Source organism: Papio anubis, chromosome 1 (assembly GCF_008728515.1).
Source record: "Papio anubis isolate 15944 chromosome 1, Panubis1.0, whole genome shotgun sequence".
Classification (NCBI taxonomy): Eukaryota; Metazoa; Chordata; class Mammalia; order Primates; family Cercopithecidae; genus Papio; species Papio anubis.
This window is the reverse complement of record NC_044976.1, coordinates 216,695,777-216,720,722: the sequence shown is the minus strand read 5'-3', so window position 1 is coordinate 216,720,722 and position 24,946 is coordinate 216,695,777. Positions and strand designations below refer to the sequence as shown.

General features: G+C 43.1%; 2 protein-coding genes across 2 annotated transcripts; one reads left to right on the top strand and one right to left on the bottom strand.

The window, feature by feature from the left end:
* Positions 1-722: 722 nt before the first annotated feature.
* Positions 723-20,712, bottom strand: ZNF670 (zinc finger protein 670). Its single transcript, XM_003893661.5, has 4 exons — positions 19,972-20,712; positions 3,018-3,144; positions 2,433-2,493; positions 723-1,738 (listed from the first exon to the last, which is right to left on the bottom strand). The coding sequence occupies exons 1-4, from the start codon at positions 19,972-19,974 to the stop codon at positions 760-762; spliced, it is 1,170 nt and encodes a 389-aa protein (XP_003893710.1). The 5' UTR covers positions 19,975-20,712; the 3' UTR covers positions 723-759.
* PRIM1 (DNA primase subunit 1) lies at positions 6,667-8,216 on the top strand. The gene is given in 8 exon segments (XM_031663272.1): positions 6,667-7,073; positions 7,405-7,535; positions 7,538-7,639; positions 7,642-7,831; positions 7,833-7,859; positions 7,861-7,904; positions 7,907-8,101; positions 8,104-8,216. Coding segments are annotated over 8 exon segments (1,176 nt in total). The 5' UTR covers positions 6,667-6,699.
* Positions 20,713-24,946: the final 4,234 nt, after the last annotated feature.

Below are 24,946 nucleotides of genomic sequence, written 5' to 3'. Positions count from 1 at the left end.
CCCAATACATTTTTAAATGAATAGACAAAAATTATGTTAACTGATGAGAAACAAAACAAAATACAGCCTATTAAGCTCATGTACGATGGCTTATAAAGTATCTATGAAATTGTCAGCTCCATGATTCCTTGCAAAAAATTGAAAATCTAAAGTATAGACACCTTCTTTAACAATGAATCACTGATAAAAATATATTTGTAAGTGACTGGGAAAATTAAGTGCTTTAACACATTTTTGGTATTTTATGAGGTTCTTTCCCAGGATGGGTTCTTCTAAGTTTTAGAAGGGAACTAGGAAAATTGCAACATTCTAATCTTCCTTACATGTGTTGGATTTCTCTCTAGTGTGAGTTTTTAATTTTAAAAAAATTAATTTTTTTAAAATTAAAAACTCTGTCACCCAGGCTGGAGTGCAGTGGCACGATCTCGGCTCACAGAAACTTCTGCCTCCCTGATTCAAGTGATTCTCCTGCCTTAGCCTCCTGAGTAGCTGGGACTACAGGCGCGCGTCACCACGCCCGGCTAAGTTTTGTATTTTTAGTAGAGATGGGGTTTCATCATGTTGGTCAGGCTGATCTCGAACTCCTGACCTCGTGTGATGTGCCCGCCTCGGCCTCCCGAAGTGCTGGGATTACAGGCGTGAGCCACTGCGCCCGGCCTGAGTTTTTAATTTTTTCACGTGCTCTAATGAAACTTGAGTAACTGAAAGCTTTAACACACTTCTTACATTCACAGAGGTGTTTTATTGTTGTTGTTTTTTTTACCACATATAAGCTCTTTCATGCTTTCGAAGGGAACTGGAACAACTGAAGGCTTTACCACATTTCTTACATTCATAGGGTTTTTCTCCAGTATGAGTCCTTTCATGGCTTCGAAGGGCGCTGGAAGAAGTAAACGACTTACCACATTCCTTACATCCATAAGGTTTCACTCCAGTGTGAGTTCTTTCATGCTCGCATAGGTTACTAGAATATTTGAAGGCTTTACCACACTGTTTACATTCATAGGGCTTTTCTCCACTGTGAGTCCTTTCATGGACTCTGAGGACTCTGGAACATCTAAAGGCTTTGCCACATTTTATACATTCATAGGGTTTTTCTCCAGTATGTGTTCTTTCATGTATTCCCAAGTAAGTGGAACGACTGAAGGCTTTGCCACATTCTTTACATTCATAGGGTTTCTCTCCAGTGTGAGATCTTTCGTGTTGGCGAAGAGAACTGGAAAAAGTGAATGATTTACCACATTTCTTACATGCATAGGGTTTCTCTCCAGTATGAGTTCTTTCATGTTCACGAAGATAACTTGAATAATTGAAGGCTTTATCACAATGTTTACATTTATATGTTTTCTCTCCAGTGTGAGTGCTCTGAGGCATTTGAAATACACTAGGAAAATCAAAAGGCTTCTCATACACTGGACCCTTATAAGGCCCATTACTAGTGTGTGTTACCATGTGTCTGTCAACACTGGTGAGAGAGATAAAGGCTTTCCCACATTGTTTGCATTGATATAACTTCTCTGGACATTCCTCACACTCAAATAGTTTGTTTCCAGTGTGAGACAGGATGTGCCTATGAAGGGCTGAATGACATATGAAGACTTTTCCACACACGCTGCATTCACATGGTTTTACTCCAGTAGAAACTCTCTTATTCAGATTCCAATTTGAATCCTGGCTGCAGGTTTCTCCATATTGACTGCCTTCTTTAATTTCAAACAATCTCTCTACCACATGGCTGCTGTAAAAATGATAAACACGTCATTAATGGTACATTTATTCATGGTTTACATTGCTACTAACACCAGGGAAAATGCAAGTTTCCTGCCATGTCTAAATTGTTTTAAAGTAAATAAATTAATTACTGTTTAAGACATGGGCCCCCCATAGCTATTATCATTATTATCACAACTGTGATAATCACATGTACAGTATTTTAGTGGTGTTTCCAAGTAAAATATTCTGAAAATACTGAACATCAATGTTACATTCAGGTGTGTTTTTTGCTAAGACTTTTCTGGAAAAAAACCAAAAAACAAAAAAACAAAATTTCTAGTGGTTCTTATTTGTTTTGTCTGTTTATTATTATCATTATCATTATTATTTTTGAGACGGAATCTTGCTCTTGCTCTGTTACCCAGGCTGGAGTGCAATGGCGTGATCTCAGCTCACTGCAACCTCTGTCTCCCGACTCCAAGCAATTCTCCTGCCTCAGCCTCCTGAGTAGCTGGAATTACAGGCACGCACCACCATACCCAGCTAATTTTTGTATTTTTAGTAGAGACGGGACCTCACGATCCACCCGCCTCAGCCTCCCAAAGTGCTGGGATTACAGGCGTGAGCCACCGCGCCCAGCTGTTTTGTCTGTTTTAAAAACTTATGACATGCTAAGATTCCCTCAAGGGGCATTTTTTGCTCTTGTGAATGCAAATTACCTTAGATTTCTCCCAGGATTTTTGAAGTCATCTTGGATATTCTGGTCTTCTGATTTGTTTCCTAAAATGTACATCCATAAGATTATTACAAATGATTAGAAACTTGAAAAATTGCTAGATTCAAGGTTCACTATACACAACCATGTCTAATTTTTTTCACCAAAGTACTCCCTTTCCACGTGCCAAATCAGGAAACATTCATGACAAAGAAACACTTGTTTTCTTTCTTTCTTTCTTTTTTTTTTTTTTTTTGAGGCAGAGTCTTTCTTTGTTGGCCCGGCTGGAATGCAGTGGCTCAATCTCCGCTCACTGCAACCTCCACTTCCCGGGTTCCAGCAATTAACCTGTCTCAGCCTTCTAAGTAGCTGGGATTACAGGTGCTTGCTACTACGCCTGCTAATTTTTGTATTTTTTTAGTAGAGATGGGGTTTCACCATGTTGGCCAGGCTGGTCTCAAACTCCCGATCTCAGGTGATCCTCCTACCTCGGCCCCCCAAAGTGCTGGGATTACAGGTGTGAGCCACCGCGCCTAGCCAACACACTTGTTTTCTAATCAACTACATGAAAAAGTGTTGTTATTCTTACCTATGGAAGCCAGGTTCCTAAAGATTTCCTGCATCACATCTCTGTACAGATTCTTCTGAGAAGGATCCAGCAAAGCCCACTCCTCCTGGGTAAAGGCCACAGCCACATCTTCAAATGACACTGAATCCTAGAATATCACACATATGCGGAGAGGAGGATGGCTTAGACAGACATGAAGAATCTATATTCATCTCATAAAATCGTAACATAATTCTGTAGACTTCAAACATTTCTTCCATGACTTGGTCATCAGAACTTTACTCTGTCTGCACTTACTGCTTCCCACTCAACATTCTTCATGCTAAAATGATTCAGAAAGTCAACAGCACAGTAGGAACACCTTTCTCATTGGCAGGTGGAGGGAATAAACTGCCGTAAGAAATGAGGTCACCCCTAATTTCTATGTGTAGATTTTATCTTGAGGGCCTCTTATAAAAAAGTCATGCTATCTGTTGCGTATAACAGTTAGTGTTAAGTCTTAAGACTACATATCCTTAGAAATACCTGCTCACAAAGTCTGACCTTTTGGTGTGAGAAAATAAGATTTTTTTGAGGGATCTCATCACTCTATGTGAACAATATGTAAACAATCTTTTTTTTTTTTTTTTTTTTTTTTTTTTTTTTTTGAGATGGAGTCTCGCTCTGTCGCCCAGGCTGGAGTGCAGTGGCCGCATCTGGGCTCACTGCAAGCTCCGCCTCCCGGGCTCACGCCATTCTCCTGCCTCAGCCTCCGGAGTAGCTGGGACTACAGGCGCCGCCGCCGCCACCGCCCCCCGGCTAGTTTTTTGGTATTTTTTAGTAGAGACGGGGTTTCACCGGGTTAGCCAGGATGGTCTCGATCTCCTGACCTTGTGATCCACCCGTCTCGGCCTCCCAAAGTGCTGGGATTACAGGCTTGAGCCACCGCGCCCGGCCATGTAAACAATCTTATGCAAACAATATATTTATTATTCGCTGAACTCCAGCTTTGTTTTATTTCTGAAAGCCTACTACTTTACTCCATTCTTGCAGTGGTACCTAGGGTATCAGCTCTGGAAAACACTCTGAGCATTAAGTCTCTAATAAGCATTCTTGGTAAACAATATTTCTCATATGCTGTTATAACTTGTTAATTGGAGAAATGAGGCATCAACGTGATTATAATAAGAAAATATTTGGGCCGGGCTCGGTGGCTCAAGCCTGTAATCCCAGCAGTTTGGGAGGCCGAAGCGGGCAGATCACGAGGTCAGGAGATCGAGACCATCCTGGCTAACACGGTGAAACCCCGTCTCTACTAAAAATACAAAAAAATTAGCCGGGCGAGGTGGCGGCGCCTGTAGTCCCAGCTACTCGGGAGGCTGAGGCAGGAGAATGGCGGGAACCCGGGAGGCGGAGCTTGCAGTGAGCTGAGATCAGGCCACTGCACTCCAGCCCGGACCACAGAGCCAGACTCTGTCTCCAAAAAAAAAAAAAAAGAAAATATTTGGAAGCTTGCAAGTAGTTTACTCCAGACCAAATTAAATCTAGTTGTAAATAAGACTGATAATTTATCTTTAATAACACAAAACAATTTTAAAATTTCTATCAGATAACAACAAAGTGCAATGGAGTAAGCAGAAAGATAGTACATGTGCTTAGAAGAAACTCAATGTCATCAAGATATCACCTCTTTCAAATGGCCTTAAAAAATTCCATCAATCCTCAAAACAGACACTTTATTAGCAACTGAAAACTACTTTTCCAAACCTAATAAAAAAAAAGTCTAAGAATTGTTAAAGTCTTCCAAACAATAGGGCAATGGCTTCCTCACCATGTATCAGAAATTTTCGAACTATAATTTTCAGGACGGCATAGTATTAACATGGAGATAAACAAATAGTCCAAAAAGGAAAAAAGTTTTAAATAAGCAGAAATTTTATATGTAAAGTTTATTGATGACAGAGCATTCCAGAACAGTGGAAGAAATCAAAAGCACTTTAGAGCAAACTGGTACTAACTGAAAAAGTACACTGCATTCCCCTCCATTCCATGAACAATAATCAAGTTCTTTATTTCAAACGTGAAAGACAAAACTAAAATACTTGCAGACTTCAAAGGAAAATAGTATTTTTGGACAGAAAAATGGGCAGAATTCATTTAAATAGAAAAAAAATAAAGGAACTGACAAATTCACATATATTAATATTCAGGAAATTAAAAGGCAAAAAGCAGTGGGAAAAAACTGTAATACATGCAATATAAAAGAATTAGCATGAAGTGTAAAAATGAACATGATTGAAAAGTGAGAAAATAAGCAAAGCATACTTAAAACAAGATGAAAGACCATCTATTTTTCAAAAAGTCAACTTCCTTGGTAATGAGAAAATAGAAAATAGGTGCCTGACATTTGAAATTGACTAGAAGAAAAAAATCAACTCCACGTGACCAGGGCCATGGCAAACGGGTTACTCAGGAAGAAAGGAGGAGTCAACTGATACTCTCCGCTGCTCTAATTTGAATTTACCCCAATGTGTAGCCCATTAATTTTTCTAAAATGTCCAGAGAATTTACTGTGCATCTGCACTTGGAAATGTGGCATAAAATTATAGGAGCATTATTTTTCCAAAAAAGCAAAACAACAACAACAACAAAAAAAAAACTTAAAAAAGCCCTAACATCAGAATCATTAGAATGCACGGCTGAATTCAATGGTCCACAGCCTCAGGCACTAGCATGTGTGCAACATAATGACACAAGGAAATCACCAAATAAACCTTTTTGTTTTAATTCCATTCATACTCATTTACAGAAAGTTCCAGTAAAGCAAAATGGAACCGAAAAATTACAGATGATAAAAATGCAAAAAAATAGCCAAAGAATCACAACAGTGGTCAACTAAGAGACAAGTCCAGGTGAAACTATCAGAAAACTCTTAAGGACTGTACGGGGGCCCAGTGAAGAATCAAAGTTGCTTCAACTATTATTACTAAAACTCCTGACAAATGTTTTACTCATTCTTACTATATTTCATAACAGAAAACTTAAAAATTAATTAAAATTTAAAAGAACGCAATTTTTCTGTTTCTTTGCCTTATAACATGGTGATCTGAGTTGTGATTTACAGATTTCACAGAAATAAGTAAATCGAGCAGCACAGCTCACAGTGCTAGCTGCTTAGTGAGCAGCTAAAGTACATACCAGATCCCAGGCGGCAGAGCCGATTAGCAAGTCATTGCAAGAGAAGACAGAACCACAGGGTGGTGGGCAATGTCTGAACATTCTGCTAGTGGTACTAAGTGCGATGGTCAAGTGCAGAGATGTGTTTGGAGAGGGTAGGAAATTATTACTCAGAAAATTGACCCTTGTGGATCCACCAGGTCAGGCCTTTCAAGGTGGTTTGATATGGTCTGAATGAGGAAAAAAAGGAGCCAGGCCTGTGTTTTCTGTTGAGAGTAGGTGGAAAGCTAGGGTGAGAATTCAGTTTCAAGGTAAAAGATTTACATAGTTTCAATCTGCTGCCAAAACCCAGAGAGAGCGCCCAGGCTTGTTTTCACCATATCCTGATGTGAGGTCAGAACAAGAACAAAGAAAGTTTAGGATTAAAAGTTGACAGCAGTCAATTAAAAGAAAAAAACGGAGACAGACACTTCTGATTTCCAGTCGAGCAAGTAGGCATAAAAGGCAATGGTCAAGCTTCCTGGGTTGAGTTCTGAGCTCCACGAAAATGTCTGACCCCACCAAGCTGCCTGAGCTATTTAAACGTTATTACCAGAGGCTCTTTCCCTATTCTCTGTACTGTAACTGGCTCAACTACAGCAGCGTGGTGAAGAATTACTCCCAACGCTGTGAATTTTCATTCACATTGAAAGATGACATTTACATTCGATACCAATCCTTCAACAACCAGAGTGATCTGGAAAAGGAGATGCAGAAAATGAATCCATACAAGATTGATATAGGCACAGTACATTCCCACAGACCCAATCAATACAATACAGTGAATCTGGGAGCTTTCCAGGCTCAGGAAAAAGAACTGGTGTTTGACACTGACATGACAGACTATGACAATGTGAGGAGATGCTGTAGTTCTGCAGATACATGTTCTTTTTTTTTTTTTTTTTTTGAGACGGAGTCTCGCTCAGGCTCAGGCACCCCAGTCGCCCAGGCTGGGGTGCAGTGGCCGGATCTCAGCTCACTGCAAGCTCTGCCTCCCGGGTTCCCACCATTCTCCTGCCTCAGCCTCCCGAGTAGCTGGGACTACAGGCGCCCGCCACCTCGCCCGGCTAGTTTTTTGTAATTTTTAGTAGAGACGGGGTTTCACCATGTTAGCCAGGATGGTCTCGATCTCCTGACCTCGTGATCCGCCCGTCTCGGCCTCCCAAAGTGCTGGGATTACAGGCTTGAGCCACCGCGCCCGGCCTGCAGATACATGTTCTAAGTGCTGTATCCTCATGACAACGGCCATATGCATCACTGACACAGCACTGAGGGAGGACTTTGGATTTAAGCATCGTCTCTGGGTATATTCTGGAAGTGGGGGGGTATATTGTTGGGTCTGTGATAAATCAGAAAACTGTCTTTGGTGGTACATTCTGGGATAGTTGAGTATTTGAGCCTTGTAAAGCATGGTCAAGATGTTAAAAAGAAAGTTCAACTAACTGAAAAATTCACCCTTTTGTCAGAAAATCTATAAACATAATAAAAAAAAACTTTGAAGACTATGCCTTGGTTAATCAAGATATTCTCAAAAATAACAAAAGTTGGGATAAGATTTTAGCCCTTGTTCCTCAAACAATTCAGGTTGAACTTCAACAAAGCTTCCAAAAGTCTCACAATTCACTTCAGCACTGGGCGCACCAGCAGATGTCAGAACAACATCAAAAATGAAAATGTGGACCTGGCTGGAGTGGGAGATTATGCTCCAGGACTGTTTCCACGACGGGGTATCAATGTCAGCAAAGAAATCAATCATTTACCGAAGAGCCCTTTTAGTGTTCATCCTAAAACAGGTCGCATTTCTGTGCCTACTGATTTGCAGAAAGTGGATCGGTTTGATCCACTTACTGTTCCAACCATAAGCCTCATCTGCCATGAACTGGATGCCTCTTCCACTAATGAAGAGGAAAAAAGGAGAATTAAGCTGAATCTGATATTAAACATAGAACCAGAGATTGTAAGACCAGTCTGGTACCTTATGTGACAGTTTTTGAACAATTTCTTGAAAACCTCGGTAAACCCTGAAAAAGAGAACTTCTTTTTTTTTTTTTTTTTGAGACGGAGTCTTGCTCTGCCGCCCAGGCTGGAGTACAGTGGCCGGATCTCAGCTCACTGCAAGCTCCGCCTCCCGGGTTCACGCCATTCTCCTGCCTCAGCCTCCCGAGTAGCTGGGACTACAGGCGCCTGCCACCTCGCCCGGCTAGTTTTTTGTATTTTTAGTAGAGACGGGGTTTCACCGTGTTAGCCAGGATGGTCTCGATCTCCTGACCTCGTGATCCGCCCATCTCGGCCTCCCAAAGTGCTGGGATTACAGGCTTGAGCCACCGCGCCCGGCGAGAACTTCTTAAGAAGAGTGATTTACAAAAAGATTTCGGAAGACAATGCTCCTCAAACCAATGTGGGTATCTTCTGCCTTCAACCAAGGATCAAATGCTCCAAGAGCCATTTAACAAATACAGCAGAACTATGTATGTGTCTTAATGCTCAAAGTAAATTTTCCTTTGCTTGAGAAATAATTTATGTTGAAAAGATTTCCTGAGACCACCAAAGGAAAGTGTCAAGGTTCATGGAAGGAGCAATAAAAGGAGAAATAATTGGGGAAAAAAAAAAAAACAACCCAAAAACCAAAGGCAACATTCGGGCTATTATTAAAGAGTCTTTAACAGATGGTGGTGAGGTAGCGCAGAAAATGGAGCACCTACACACTGCTGGTGGGAATGCAAATTAGTTCAGCCATTGTGAAAAGCAGTTTGAAGGTTTCTCAAAAAACTTAGAACTACCATTTGACCCATCAATCCCATTACTGGATACAGACCCAAAGGAATATAAGTTGTTCTACCAAGAAGACACATGCACCGGTATGTCCATCACAGCACTATTCACAATGTCAAAGACACACAATCAATCTAAACGCCCATCAATAGTGGACTGGATTTTTTAAAAAGTGGTACATATACACCATGGAATACTATGCAGCTATAAGAAATTAAATCATATCCTTTGCATAAACATGGCTACAGCTGGAGGCCATTATCATAAACAAATTAACGTATTAACAGAAAACCAAATACCACATGTTCTCATTTATAAATGGAAGCTAACTGTTGAGTATACACGGACACAAAGATGGGAGCAATAGATACTGGGGCCTACCTGAGGGAGAGAATGGGAGGAAAGTGAGAGTCAAAAAACTACCTATCAGGCACTATGCTCACTATCTACGTGACAAAATCATTTGTGCAGCAAAACAGAAACATGAAATTTACTCATGTAACAAATCTGCATATGTAGCCCCAGAACACAAAAGTTAAAAAAAAAAAGCAACATTCACATTCACAATAAAAGGCAAATAAATTTAACTAAACAACTCTAAGATTAACCATTAAAGAACTGAGTTCCCAGTAAAAACTACCAAGCAAAATATAGAGAGACCGAGAGGCATCCAGAGAATCAACACTTAGTTGATGAGAAAACTGTAAGACTCCTCTGCGAGTAGCAGTACATGTATAGGAAAAACCAAACTGAAATTGGTGAGCTGCTCAAGTTCGAGACATCTCCTGGGTGCCCAGGCTTAGGGATCCCCACTAATGTATGAGTTTTACATCCAGAAACATTACCAGTTGATATGGTTTGGTTGTGTGTTTCCTTCAAATCTCCTGTTTAAATGTGACCTCCAATGTTGGAGGTGGGCCTAGGGGAAGGCATTTGGGTCATGGAGGCAGACATCTCATAAATGACTCAGTGCTGTCCTTCAAGTAATGAGTTATCTGTTGGTTCACAGGAGAGCCGGGTATTTAAAAGAGGCTGGAACTTCCTCCTCCTCTCTCTTCCTCCCTCTCTCACCATGTGGCTTGCCTGTTCCCCTCTGCCTTCCCTCTGAGGCATCACCAGAAGCCAAGCAGCAGATGGTGCCACGCTTGTGCAGCCTGCAGAACCGTAAGTCAAATAAACCTATTTTCTTTAAAGCTACCCCGTCTTAGGAATTACTTCATACCAACGGAAAAATGGAATAATACAGAAAATTGGCACTGCGGAGTGAGGTGTTGCTATAAAGATACCTGAAAATGTGAAGGCAGCTTTGTAACTGGGTAACAGGCAGAAGCTGGAAGACTTTCAAGGGCTCAGAAAAAGACAGGGAGATAAGGGAAGTTAGGACTTTTTAGAGAGTGATTCAATGATTGAAAGCAAAATGTTGACAGAAATACGGACAGTGAAAGCCCGGCCAATGAGGCCTTAGGTGGAAATGAGAAAGTTTCAGGGAGCTTGAGCGAAGGTCACCCATGTTACACCCTAGCAAAGACTTGGCTGCATTGTGTCCATGGCCTAAGGATTTGCAGGAGGTTTAATTTAGGAGTGATAACTTAGAGTCTCCAGAGGCAGACATTCCTAAGCAGCAAAGGATTCAAGAGGTGGTATGGTTGCTTCTTTGCTCCCACAATCAGAAGTGATTTAAAGTTGAAACGTGATTAAAAGAGAAGCAGAGCATACAAGTTTGGAAAACGTGCAACCTGGCCCTGTGGTGAAGGAATCCAAGCAGCCTGTGGAGCAGCCTGTGGAGCAATGACTTGGAAGACAGAGTTGCACAACTAAAGGGGAACCAGGTACCAGCAGCCACGGCACTAAGAAAGACCTGTGATGCATTTCAGGAAACTCTGTGGTGGCCCCTCTCACCACAGGCCCAGGGGCCTAAAAGGAAAAAGTCTGGGGTACCAGGTCGAAGGCATCACTGCCCTGTGCAGCCTTAGGACACTGTTCCTTGCATTCCAGTAGCTCTGGTTCCAGCTTTGGCTAAAAAGGCCCCATATACCACTTGGGCCACGGCTCCGGAGGGCATAAGCCATAAGCTTTGGTGGCTTCCACTTAGTGTTAAGTCTGCAGGTGCATAAAATGCAAGAGTTAAGGAGGCTTGCTGGCTTCACCTACATTTCAGATGTATCAGGAATGTAGGTGCCCAGGTACCCAGGCAGAAGCCTGACACAGGGGAGGAACCCCCATAGGCAGCCTCTACTAAGGCAGTGCCAAGAGAAACGTGAGGATGAAGCCCCCACACAGAGTCCCCACCGTGGCACTGCCTAGCGGAGCTGTGGAAACAGAGCTGCTGCCTTCCAGACCCCAGAATGGTACAGCCACAAGCAGCATGCACCTGAGCCTGGAAACACTGCAAGCATTAGACTCTAATATGTCAGAAGTCACATGGGCTGCACCCAGCAAAGCCACAGGAGTGAGGATGCCCAAGGCTTTGGGAGCCCAATCCTTGCATCAATGTGCCCCGGATGTGCAACATGGAGTCAAGGGAGATTTATTTGGAGCTTTAAGGGTTAACATCTGCCCTGCTGGATTTCAGAGCCTGTTACCCTTTCTTTTGGCAAATCTCTCCCTTTTGGAATGGGAAGGTTTAGCCAATACCTGTGCCACCACTGTATCTTGGAAGTAAATAACTCTTTTTCTTTTTAATCTTACAGGCTCATTGGTGAAAGAAACTTTCCTTGAGTCTCAGATGAGAATTTGAACTTTTGAGTTAATGCTGGCAAGAGTTAAGACTTCGGGGAACAGGCTGGGTGCAGTGGCTTATGCCTGTAATCCCAGCTACTTGGGAGGCGGAGGCAGGAGAATTACTTGAACCTGGGAGGCGGAGGTTGTAGTGAGCCAAGATCGCACCATCACACTTCAGCCTGGGGGACAAGAGCAAAACTCTGTCTCGGAAAAAAAAAAAAAAAAAGAAAAAAAGACTTTGGGGAACTATTAAAAAGGGATGAGTTTTGCAAAGTGAGAAGACATAAGATTTGGGGTGCAAAGGGTGAATTAGGTTTAGATGCATGTGTCCATGAAGTCTTGCTTTGAAATGTAACCTTCAGTGTTGGAGGAGGGCCTGGGGGAGGTTCTGGGTCACGGGGGTTGAACCTTCATGAATGGCTTGATGCTGTTTTCATGGTACTGAGTGAATTCTCACTCTACTAGTTCACATGGGAGCTGGTTGTTTAAAACAGCCTGGAATCTCCTTCGCTCTCTCAGCATGTGACATACATGCCCCCTCTGCTTTTGGCCATAAGTAAAAGCTTCCTGAGGCCTCACCACAAACCAAGCAGATGCTGGTGCCACACATGTACAGTCTGCAGAACTGTGAGCCAAATAAACCTCTTTTCTTTATAAATGACCCAGTCTCAGGTTTTCCTTTATAGTAATGCAAAACAGACTAATACACCAGTGAAGATCACGGAAAAATCAGTCTCAGATTCCAGAAGGAGGAGGAAGAAAGTAGACACTTTTATTCACGCTCAAATAATTATCTTCTTAATATTTCTGCATGCAAAATAAACAATTTCTCAAAGGCCTAACCAAATGAAATTTTACCAGAGCTAAACATGCTGTGGTAAGAGAAATACCCATCCTCCTCTTATCACCTCTATTTAACATGGTAAAGAAGGTGCTACCAGGAAATCAGTTAGAAAAAAAAATTCCAGAATTTACAAAGCAGATATAGACAGTACCCAGACACCGCAACTGCACATAGAGGTGGGGGCACACACACACAGATACACAAGCTCACTAACCCTCAGAGGCAATGGCCCAGTCACCAATGGATTCTAAGAGAGACACAACCAGCTCAGGCCTCTGATCTCTTCACCACCTTTCCCTCTCTTTTTAGCAAGACCACCATCTGAATTATTTTGTATGTTACTTGTATCTTTCCTCTCCTGTTTCCTAGAATGTCAGCCTCAAGTGGACAGGGATGTTTATTGAGTTTGATTCACTGTCACACTTATTAAAAGATCTGTTACACAGCAAGACATTAATACTTGATAAATCATGGCTCTCAAACATACAAATACACATACACACTGCTTTTACAAAGACCTTATAATCAGCTCACTCTCACTTAAGTTTCACAAAGTGAATTGTTCTCAACTCCATTCATGCCATAGAGAAGATATCTCCTAGAAGCCAAACCAATTCCAAAAGGTTTACTCAAATGAGTTAAAAATATAGATCCATACATGGTAAACCCTGTCTTTACTAAAAAAGATATAAAATTAGCCGGGAGTGGTGGCGGGCGCCTGTAATCCCAGCTACTTGGGAGGCTGAGGCAGTAGAATCGCTTGAACCCGGGAGGCGGAGGTTGCAGTGAGCTGAGATCACGCCATTGTACTCCAGCCTGGGCACCAGGGCGAGACTCCATCTCAAAATATATATATATAAAATATAAATAAATAAATATGTTCACACAAAAACCTTCACAAGGACGTTTATGGCACCATTATTTGTAATTTTCAGAAGTTGGCAACAACCAAGATGATATGTTCACCAAAGTCAGAGGTAAAACATACACAAAACTAAATTCCACTTCTATACTTGAAATATATGAAAATTCGAGTAAAGGAAACAAATCATTTACAATAGCACATAAAGAATAAATATACAGAAATAAACTTAAAAGAAGTAGTACAAAACTTCTACTCTAAAAACGACAAACCTTGTTGAAAAAGCTGACGATCTAAATGAATGGAAACTCATCCCATGTTCATAGCTCAGTAGGCTTAATATTATTAAGATGGTTATACTCCCCAGAACACTCCATGTATTTAACACAATCCCTGTCAGAGCTCCAGGCAACTACTTTGTAAAAATTGAAAACTTGATGCTCAAGTTCATATGGAATTGCAAAGGACTCAGAATACCACAACAATCTTGTAAAAAAGCAAGGTATGACAACTCACACTTCACAATTTCAAAACTGCTTCAAAGTAACACTAAACAAGATAGACTGTTGAAATTGCACAAAGAAAATCATATAAGTCAATGAAATACATCAGAGAGTCTAGTAAGAAAGAAGGCAGCAAAATGACAGAGCAAGCATAGCCAAACACCTGTCCCTCCCCAAAATATTTAAACAACAGGCAGAATTGTTTAAAACCTCTCAAAACTCTTAAAAGCCATCAAAGGCTTTGTAGCAAACATGCAAATACAGAATAAAACACAAAAACAAAAAGCAAAAAACCACAATGCCAAAAGCAGGAAAGCCTGATCAAGATTTTACTTTTCCTTGCTCCAATCCCTCCCCAACATGGTGCCAGTCTTGAAGACAAAATCACAAGTTTGCAGTGTGGAACCTTGGTCATTGGTTTTACAGGGAGTAGAGATGAAATATACAAATTACTGCATGGTTATGATCCAATTTGGCTGGAGGCTGCCAAATCTCTAAAACAAGACTCTCTTCTCTGTTCCAAGTAAGGCAGAAAGCAATCTGTGTGAAAAACCGGAAAGAATTACGTAAACAAAAAGTATGCTGCCACCTGAAACAACAGATTGTGCCTGACACATACAATAGACCACCTACAACCCAGGAAAACGCTGGAGTAAAGATTTCTTTCAGAGAGTAGAGTACTAAAAAGCACAGGTATACTAGGGAATTCAGGAAACTGTGTGTCTGCCCAGAAGAACACATAACGTTTAGAAAAGACCTGAGAAAACCCTATTTTTAGCACCAGATAATCTTTCTTTTGTGCTGTTTTTAACTTCAGTAGGTTTTGGGGGAACAGGTGGTGTTTGGTTACATGGGTAAGTTCTTTTGTGGTAATTTCTGACATTTTAGTATGCCCATCAACCAAGCAGTGTACACTGTTCCTAATGCGCAGTGTTTTATCCCTAACTCCCACCCATTCTTTTCCCTGAGATCCCAGAGTCCATTACATCATTCTTTTTTTTTTTTTTGAGACGGAGTCTCGAGCTCTGTCACCCAGGCTGGAGTGCAGTGGCGCGATCTCGGCTCACTGCAAGCTCCGCCTCCCAGGTTCACGCCGTTCTCCTGCCTCAGCCTCAGCCTGTAGTAGCTGGGACTACAGGCGCCCGCCACCACGCCTGGCTAATTTTTTGTATTTTTAGTAGAGACAGGGTTTCACCATGTTAACCAGGATGGTCTCGATTTCCTGACCTCGTGATCCGCCCGCCTCGGCCTCCCAAAGTGCTGGGATTACAGGTGTGAGCCACCACGGCTGGCCCATTACATCATTCTTAGGTCTTTGCATCCTCATAGCTTAGCTCTCACTTACAAATGAGAACATACAATGTTTGGTTTTTCATTCCTGAGTTACTTCACATAGAATACTATCTCCAATTCCATCCACGTTGCTGCAAATGCCATTATTTTGTTCCTTCTATGGCTTAGTATTCCATGGAGTGTGTGTGTGTGTGTGTGTGTGTGTGTTTGTGTGTGTGTGTGTGTCTCCACTCAATGACTGATGGGCATCTGGGCTGGCTCCATATTTTTGCAATTGAGAATTATGCTGCTATAAACTTGTGTGCAGAAGTGTCTTTTTCATATAATTTCTTTTCCTCTGGGTAGATACCTCGTAGTGGGATTGCTGGATGAAATGATAGATATACTTTTAGCTCTGTAAGGAATCGCCAGTTTTCCATAGCGGTTGTACTAGTTTACATTCCCACCAGCAGCATAAAAGTGTTCCCTTTCTACCACGTCCCCAATAACATCTATTATTTTTTCATTTCTTTTTTTTTTTTTTTTTTTTTTTTTTTTTTTTGAGACGGAGTCTCGCTCTGTCGCCCAGGCTGGAGTGCAGTAGCCGGATCTCTGCTCACTGCAAGCTCCGCCTCCCGGGTTCACGCCATTCTCCTGCCTCAGCCTCCCGAGTAGCTGGGACTACAGGCGCCCACAACCGCGCCCGGCTAATTTTTTGTATTTTTAGTAGAGACGGGGTTTCACCGTGGTCTCGATCTCCTGACCTTGTGATCCGCCCACCTCGGCCTCCCAATATTTTTTCATTTCTTAATTTTGGCAAATTCTTGCCGGAGTAAAATGGTATTGCATTGTGGTTTTGATCTGCATTTCCTTGATCATTAGTGATGCTGAGTATTTTTTCATATGCTTGTCAGCCATCTGTATATCTTCTTTGGAGAATTGTCTATTCATATCCATTGCCCACTTTGATAAGATTATTTGCTTTTTTCTTGCTGATTTGAGTTTCTTGTAGATTCTGGATATCAGTACCTTACTGGATGCACAGATTGTGAAGACTTTCTCCCACTCTGTGGGTTGTCTGTTTACTCTGCTGATTATTTCTTTTGCTGTGCAGAAGCTTTTTAGTTTAATTAAGTCTCATCTATCTTTGTTTTGTTGCATTTGTTTTGGGGTTCTTGGTAATGAACTCTGCCTAAGCCAAGGTCTAGAAAAGATCTTCTGATGTTATCTTCTAAAATTTTAATAGTTCTATATAATAAATTTAAGTATTTAATCCATCTTGAGTTGATTTGCAAGGTGAGGGAAAAGGATCCAGTCCCATTCTTCTACATGTGGCTTGCCAATTATCCCAGCACCTTTTTTTTTTTTTTTTTTTTGAGGTGGAGTTTCACTCTTGTTGCCCAGGCTGGAGTGCAATGGGACAATCCTGTCTCACCACAACCTCCACCTCCCCCGTTCAAGCAATTCTCCTGCCTCAGCTGCCCAAGTAGCTGGGATTACAGGCGTGAGCCACCATGCCTGGCTAATTTTGTATTTTTAGTAGAGATGGGGTTTCACCTTGTTGGTCAGGCTGGTCTCCAACTCCTGACCTCAGATGATCCACCCGCCTCGGCCTCCTCCTTGCCTTCCACATGATTGTGAGGCTTCCCCAGCCATCTGGAACAGTAAGTCCTTTAAATCTCTTTCTCTTATAAATTGCCCAGTCTCAGGTATGTCTTTATCAGCGGCATGAAAACAAACTAATACACATTCCCAAAGCAAAGCCCTAGAATTCCCTTTCAAATCTCCCTCAAAAAAGAACAGACTTGAGAAACTTACTATACTCACTCTAGGGAAGAAAAAGGTTAACAAGAATATATATATATATATTTTTTGAGATGGAGTCTCGCTCTGTCGCCCAGGCTGGAGTGCAGTGGCGGATCTCAGCTCACTGCAGGCTCCACCTCCTGGGTTGCCATTCTCGCCTCAGCCTCGAGTAGCTGGGACTGGCCGCCACCTGCAGCCCGGCTAGTTTTTGTATTTTTTAGTAGAGGCGGGTTTCACGTGTTAGCCAGGATGGTCTCGATCTCTCCTGACCTGCGTGATCTTCCCACGTCCTTGGCCTCCCAAAGGGTACTGGGATTACAGGCTTGAGCCACAGCCCGGCCAAAATTTTTAACAAATAGGAGATATGAATGGAATTTTTTCTCTCCCCGAAATCCCACCTTTTCTCTTTGCAAATAATAATTTTTTTTAATCTTTCAAGCTCTATGAATAAAACATTTTAAAGTTAACGAAAAACTGAAACTGAACTAAGGGAATAAATCTTTTCAAGGCAATAAACTCGGAGGGGTCAGGCTGACAGAACATAGACATCTCCGGGTCAAGTGTCAAGTCGGGACACTGTATCACTTCAGAGACCCTCACAGGCCCATTCTCCTCACAGAAATACTCAATGATCATCCTCCCAGGAGACACTGTACTGTGCCCCATTATGTGCTTGAATTTTTTTTGTTTTGTTTGAGACGGAGTCTTGCTCTGTCGCCCAGGCTGGAGTGCAGTGGCGTGATCTTGGCTCACTGCAAGCTCCACCTCCGGGGTTCACACCATTCTCCTGCCAGAGTAGCTGGGACTACAGGCGCTGCCACCACGCCTGGCTAATTTTTTGTATTTTTAGTAGAGACGGGGTTTCACCATGTTAGCCAGGATGGTCTCGATCTCCTGGTCTGCCCACCTTGTGGTCTGCCCACCTCGGCCTCCCAAAGTGTTGGCATTACAGGTGTGAGCCACCGCACCTGGCCTGTGTGCCTGAATTTCTAAGCCCTTTTCTGCCTAAACTTTAACATGCTTGCAGCTCTTATACCTGGTGTTTTTCCCCCCATTGCAATACTTTAGAATAAACTCCCTTTTTTTTCTTTTGAGACTGAGTCTCGCTCTGTCTCAAAGGCTGGAGTGCAGTGGCACCATCTCAGCTCATTGCAACCTCCACCTCCTGGCCTCAAGCGATTCTCCTGCCTCAGCATCCCAGGTAGCTGGGATTACAGGCATGCACCGCCAGACTGGGCTAATTTTTGTATTTTTAGTAGAGACAGTGTTTCGCCACACTGGCAAGGCTGGTCTCCAACTCCTGACCTCAAGTGATCCACCCCCCTTGGCCTCCCAAAATGCTGGGATTACAGGCGTGGGTCACGTCCAGCCAACTCCCTTCTTACATAATTCTGATGACGGTGCTTTTCTGGTTCTTGCACCACCTCACTGGGGGAGGGGGGTATTCCTTGTCCTTTGAGATCGTTTTTCTCCTTTTCCAAGTCCGAGAAAATCCAGAGGGCAGGAATCATTTCTAGCTTTTTCCCTTAATACCAGCGTCTGACTGGCTGCCCAACAACATGTCTCCAAGGAACGATGAAAACTGGGGTTGGAGGAAGAAAATCCTAATGCACCAGGGACTTGTGTTTTAAACGAAGAGTATACTAGGAGACGTCTCTCAGCTCCAGGGCACCCAGATGCTGCCTAGAGAGGCTCTACTCCCATATTTTAAACTGTCCTCTGGGAGGAGATGACCCAGGAGAAGGTATTCATTAGACACTCCAAGAGCTCTGGCCGCTAAACAGAGGACCAGGAAAAGATATGAGGGTGGCTGAGGACATATCACCCTCTAACGTTTCCAAAGGGGAACTTCACCCCAAAGACATTCTGGTAAGATGTGCACACTCAAAAAAGATAAAACTAGGAGATGCACAAAGACTTTTTTTTTTTTTTAACAATTGTCAGGTGATTATTACTGCTTTCCACTCATGTGTAACGTTCAGAAATATTTTAAGAGTGAAAACAAATATTTTCAAAACGACTCACTACTCTGAAAAAAAAAAACACTGCATTTGTATGAAACGTACAATAAAAAACAAATACTTGATAATGTTGCATTTGAATGTAGGAAAAGAATTGGAAATTTAGGATTTTACTACAAGCCGCAGAAGAGTTAGGCTGTGGAAACACGGTCGCTGATGTGAGATCCTGCTTGCCATACGCTTAGAAATGTGGAGTGTTATGTTAAAATAATTAAACACAGGTACTAGGGAGACTGAGGTGGGAGGATCGCTTCAGCCCGAGTCCGAGACTCCATCATACATATGTACATACACACATGAATGAGTAACCAACCAACCAAAGCGTAACTCATGCTTGTCTTGTAAATTAATAACTTAAAGGCAAACAAAACAGCCTTAAACCACCACGAACCCACCAATTAACCTCTGATGACATAACCAGGAGGTATCTGGCTGCACAGTCTATGTAGGGTGACTACACAACTGTACACAATCAACCATTTAATTGGGTTTGCTTCTGGGTTCCTTATAAAAGCCCTTCCTTCCCCAAACCACAAACCACGCTGGGCGGCTTCCTAACTCACGACTCTCTGCTCAAATAAACTCTTTAATATTTTAACGGCGCCTCAGTTTTATTTCTAACAGGAGAAAGGAGGTTTTGGAGACTTCACCGACCACAGCTCCTCCCACGCAGGAACCCCGAACCCCAAGTCGGGACTCTCCCCTGAGGACCCTCCCGTCGGCTCCGCACACTCCGAGGGGGACGCGGGTCTGCAGGCGCAGAGCTGCCCAGAGAGGTTCCGGGGCGGGCCGAGGCGGCGGGGCAGGGACAAGCCAGGCGGCCCGGGGTCCGGCTGCGGGTCCAGCCCCCATCCTGTGCCACTAAGGCCGCGAGGCGACAGCGGAAACTCGGGTCGGCACCGCGGGAAGGTCCGGGTTCGCCACAACCGCTTCCTGCCGGTTCCCGCTTCCCCCTCGAGACACTGGCGGGGACACTCACCATTTCCCACTCTCCGGTGTCTCGAGTCTTCCCTGAGGACCTTCCAGGACCTGCAGGTCCCAGAGCCACAGAGGCTGCCGCGGAACCACTTGGACCTCCCAGGGATAAGGGGAAGGAGCGGCGGAGACACACCGAGCTCGCCAGAGTCTCGCTGCCCAACACAAAAGCCCTCCCAGGGCCCGGAAGTTGTCCCCTCTTTTCGCCGTGCGCTTGAGAGAACAGTCCCCTTCCCAGCGCCCGATTGGACAGGGCTTTAGGCCCCGCCCCTTCAGCCCTGAGTGACCGGAGCTGCAGTCAGACAAGGCGCGGAGTGAGGCCCGTTCTTTCCGTGCAGTCCTTTTCCAAGGCGTGGATTCTGCCCCATGCTGAGACCTGGCGCCCCCTGGGGGACTTTCCCATTCAACCTTGTACACAAGGTTGTGTCCGTTTATGAGTAGTAGTTGTGATATTTATGATTGGAAACACTATGATGACAATTATTCTAAAATTTCAGATTTCACAACCTTCCTGGCCTCTGATCTTTTGAGGAGGCAGCCTGAATTTTTTTTTTCTTGTTTCTAGTGGGATTAGAGGCAGCCTGAATTTTGAAAAGAGAACGTCCTCTCAGGTAGCAATGCCCAATAGAAATAAAATGTGAGCCACGTGTGTTCTAGTAGCAATAGAAAAGAAAAAAACGTGAAATTGATTACAATGATTTATTTAACCAAATATAGCAAAAAATATTGTTTCAATCTATGATCGATGTTAAGCTCGCGCCTAATTGAAGAGACTACCCAAACAGGTTAAGTGTGAGCAACAAGGCTAGTTTATTCACTCGGGTGCGAGCGGGCTGAGTCCGAAAAGAGGGTCAGCGGAGGGTCGTGGGATTGGAGTTAGTTTTATAGGTGAGGGGTCAGCAATGGAAAGTTACAGTTAGGGGCCGTCTATTGCGGGCAGGGGAAGAATGTCACAAGGTACATTGTCACAAGAGGGAGGGGTCACAGTGTCACTAGGCTGATTGATCAGTTAGGGTAGTGCACGTCACAATGGTAGAATGCTGCGAGGTTGGCTAATCAGTTAAGACAGAAACTAGCCGTTTTTCTTCCTTTGTGGTTTTCCTGTTGTCCCAGACTTTCTGGCTCCGGTGACCTTCTGGGTGTATACATGTGGGTCATAGGGGTCACAATGGCTTGACCATGGCGCAGCCTGCTCAGAGGACCTTACAATCGATATAATATTATTATTATTTTTTCTTTTTCTTTTTCTTTTTTTTTTTTTTGAGACGGAGTCTCGCTCTGTGGCCCAGGCTGGAGTGCAGTGGCCGGATCTCAGCTCACTGCAAGCTCCGCCTCCCGGGTTCACGCCATTCTCCTGCCTCAGCCTCCCGAGTAGCTGGGACTACAGGCGCCCGCCACTTCGCCCGGCTAGTTTTTTGTATTTTTAGTAGAGACGGGGTTTCACCGTGTTCGCCAGGATGGTCTCGATCTCCTGACCTCGTGATCCGCCCGTCTCAGCCTCCCAAAGTGCTGGGATTACAGGCTTGAGCCACCGCGCCCGGCGGATGGTTTTAAATTAACAGCAACACATGCTAAATTCTGCTAGACATTTTTGCATATGCAGACATGATCAAGGGACTGTTCTATTTATCTCTATAAAAATGATGAACTTCATCAGTTGACTTCCAAATATTTAATCACTCTAGAATTCTAGGTATAAATTGCATTTTGTCATTATGTGTTTTTTTTTTGAGATGGAGTCACAAGCTCTGTAAGCCCAGGCTGGAGTGCAGTGGCGGATCACCGGCTCACTGCAAGCTCCGCCTCCCGTTCACGCCATTCTCCTGCCTCCAGCCTCCCGTAGCTGGGACTACGAAGCGCCGCCACTTAAGCCCGGCTAATTTTTTGCTTATTTTTTAGTAGAGCGGGGTTTCCACCGTGTTAGCCAGGATGGTCTCGATCTCCTGACCTCGTGATCCTCCCGTCTTGGCCTTCCAAAGTGCTGGGATTACAGGCTTGAGCCACCGGGCCCGGCCCAAAATTAGTATGTGTTGTTTTTAATAATAAATTGGAATGTGCTAGTATTTTATCTTACATATATCTGTGTGTAGGCAGAAATGAGATTTTTCTGTATTATTCTATTTTGTACAACATTTGGAAATTTTGGGTACCAATGTTCCGTTTGATCTTCATAACCTATTTGGAGGTAATACTTCCATTGCAATATTCTTAAATTGAGTTAGAAGCATTGATTTATGTGTTATTTGAAAAGACTGTAGAATCTCCCTGTTAAACTACTTGACCCCGGAACTTTATTTGTGAGCACTTCTTTTTTTTTGAGGCCAGATCTCGCTGTATCACCCAGGCTGGGTGCAGTGGGCCCAGCGATCACCAATCACTGAAGCACTCCATGCCTCCCAGGTTCAGGCCATTCTCCTGCCTCGAGCCTCCGAGTGGCTGGGACCTGGTAGCCGCCACCCGCGCCCGGCTGGATTTTTTTGTATTTTTTAGTAGAGCCCAGGGTTTCACGTGTTAGCCAGGATGGTCTCGATCTCCTGACCTCTCGTGATCCATGCGCCTCGGCCTCCCAAAGTGCTGGGATTACCCGGTGAAATTTTGGCGCCCGGCCTTCTTTTATAAACTTCTCTACTCCTGTGGATGTTATTCTGTTTAGACTTCTAAACAGGGGTCTATATTAGGAAGAACTATATATGTTTTTCACCAGAAAAATTTCATATCATTTTGCTTTCCAAATCAATGTGCGTTAAGTTGTACTAATTATTCTTTAATGATATTAATATAAATTTATGACAGCATAGTCAGTCTTCTACATCTAATCCACTGATGCAGTCTTCTTCATTCTTCTTAGTTTCTTCATGTCACCTTCTTTATCTTTTTTTTTTTTTTTTTTTGGGGGCGGGGTTCCCCTTTTTTTCCCAGGCTGGGGTGCCGTGGTGGGATCTCGGCTCACTGCAAGCTCCGCCCCCCGGGTTCACGCCATTCTCCCGCCTCAGCCTCCCAAGTAGCTGGGACTATAGGCGCCCGCTACCGCACCCGGCTAGTTTTTTGTATTTTTAGTAGAGACGGGGTTTCACCATGTTAGCCAGGGATAGTCTCGATCTCCTGACCTTGTGATCCACCCGCCTCGGCCTCCCAAAGTGCTGGGATTACAGGCTTGAGCCACCGCGCCCGGCCTTTTATCTTTTATTTATTTTTATTTTTGAGACAGGGTCTCACTTTGTCACCCAGGCTGGAGGGCAGTGGTGTGATCTCAGCTCACTGTAGCTTCCACCTCCTCCAGGTCAGCTGATCCTCCCATCTCAACCTTCCAAGTAGCTGGGACAGCAGGAACATGCCATCACGTCTGGCTAATTTTCGTATTTTTTGTAGAGACAAGGTTTTGCCGTTTTGTCCAGGCTGGTCTCAAACTCCTGGACTCAAGCGATCTGCCTGCCTTGGTCTCCCAAAGTGCTGGGATTACGGGTGTTAGCCACTGCACCTGGCCTACATAGTTTCTTGAGTTCAATGCCCACCAGGATTTGATACTCCCAAGTCATGTCTCTTACTCTTTCATTTTTCAGCTTACACGCACACACACAGACCCCTTTCTTTTTGAAGTACACTCTTAGTTCCTGTTGGTAACCAAATTATTCAGTGTTTACTCTTTTGAAACTGTATTAATTCACTCTTTTTTGTTAAAGGCGTGTTAGGTAGGTAAGTATTGACTTCTTGCTTACATGACAATTTCTCCCAGGTCTGTTAATATTTATTTCATTATTTTTGGCTCTCCTCAAGCTGTGGAAGTTTTGCTGTCATCTCTGTAAATTATCTCTTTTTTTTCCCTCTGATTTTTAGTGTTTTCCTTCTCTTTGGTGTTATGCACCTTGACTATTATTTCTTTTAAGTAATTTTTTATTTTTCTTTTTTTTGACACATTGTATTTCTGAATTCAAGGATTTATGTCTGATGTTCAATTTTAAAAACTTATAAATCACCAATTCTTTGAGTACTTATTTGAGTTATTTTAATATAGTCTAGAATAATTAGATTTGTTTTGTTCCCTCTCATTTCACTTCTATGTTTAATTATGTTTGTATTTTCTATTTTTTCTCCTTCTACTATATTTATTTTGCTCAATATACCAGTTAAGTAATGTTCTCATCAGCTCAGAATAATTTAACATTTAACCCATATGTTGCATATTAAGCATATTAATTACATTTTCAATTATTTACTTCGTATTTAGCTCTTTCCCAAATATGGCTTGTCAAGCTTCAAGTTTCTTGTTCTTTGCACATTATTATATTTTTTCTATTTCCCTCATTGTATTGAAAAACATTTTTTTTTTTGAGACGGAGTCTCACTCTGTCGCGGAGGCTGGAGTGCAGTGGCCAGATCTCAGCTCACTGCAAGCTCCGCCTCCCAGGTTCATGCCATTCTCCTGCCTCAGCCTCCCGAGTAGCTGGGACTACAGGCGCCGCCACCTCGCCCGGCTAGTTTTTTTTTTTTTTTGTATTTTTTAGCAGAGACGGGGTCTCACTGTGTTAGCCAGGATGGTCTCAATCTGACCTCGTGATCCGCCCGTCTCAGCCTCCCAAAGTGCTGGGATTACAGGCTTGAGCCACCGCGCCCAGCTTGAAAAACATTTTAAATGTAAGTTCTATAGCTGTAGCATAAGTTGTAATTTGGATCTCCCGTATGGGCACAGTCACTTTCGAAATGTCTGCAGTCGGGTTATGTATTTTTCCATTTGCTTTATGGCACTGGGCAATTCGCATGGATGTGGTATGTGTGTGATCACCAGTATGTAAAAGAAACACTTGCTTTTTTTTTTTTTTTTTTTTCATTTTAAAATTATACTTTAAGTTCTGGGGTACATGTGCAGAACATGCAGTTTTTGTTACATAGGTATACACATGCCATGGTGGTTTGCTGCACCCATCAACCTGTCATCTACATTAGGTATTTATCTCTCCTAATGCTATCCCTCCCCTAGCCCC

Bases quoted from the DNA above. Each gene is read 5' to 3' on its own strand.
- ZNF670 (XM_003893661.5), bottom strand. The intron at 2,494-3,017 runs GTAAGAATAACA...TGTACATTTTAG, and splicing joins TAGGAACCTGGCTTCCATAG to GAAACAAATCAGAAGACCAG. The intron at 1,739-2,432 runs GTAATTTGCATT...TCATTTTTACAG, and splicing joins AATCCTGGGAGAAATCTAAG to CAGCCATGTGGTAGAGAGAT.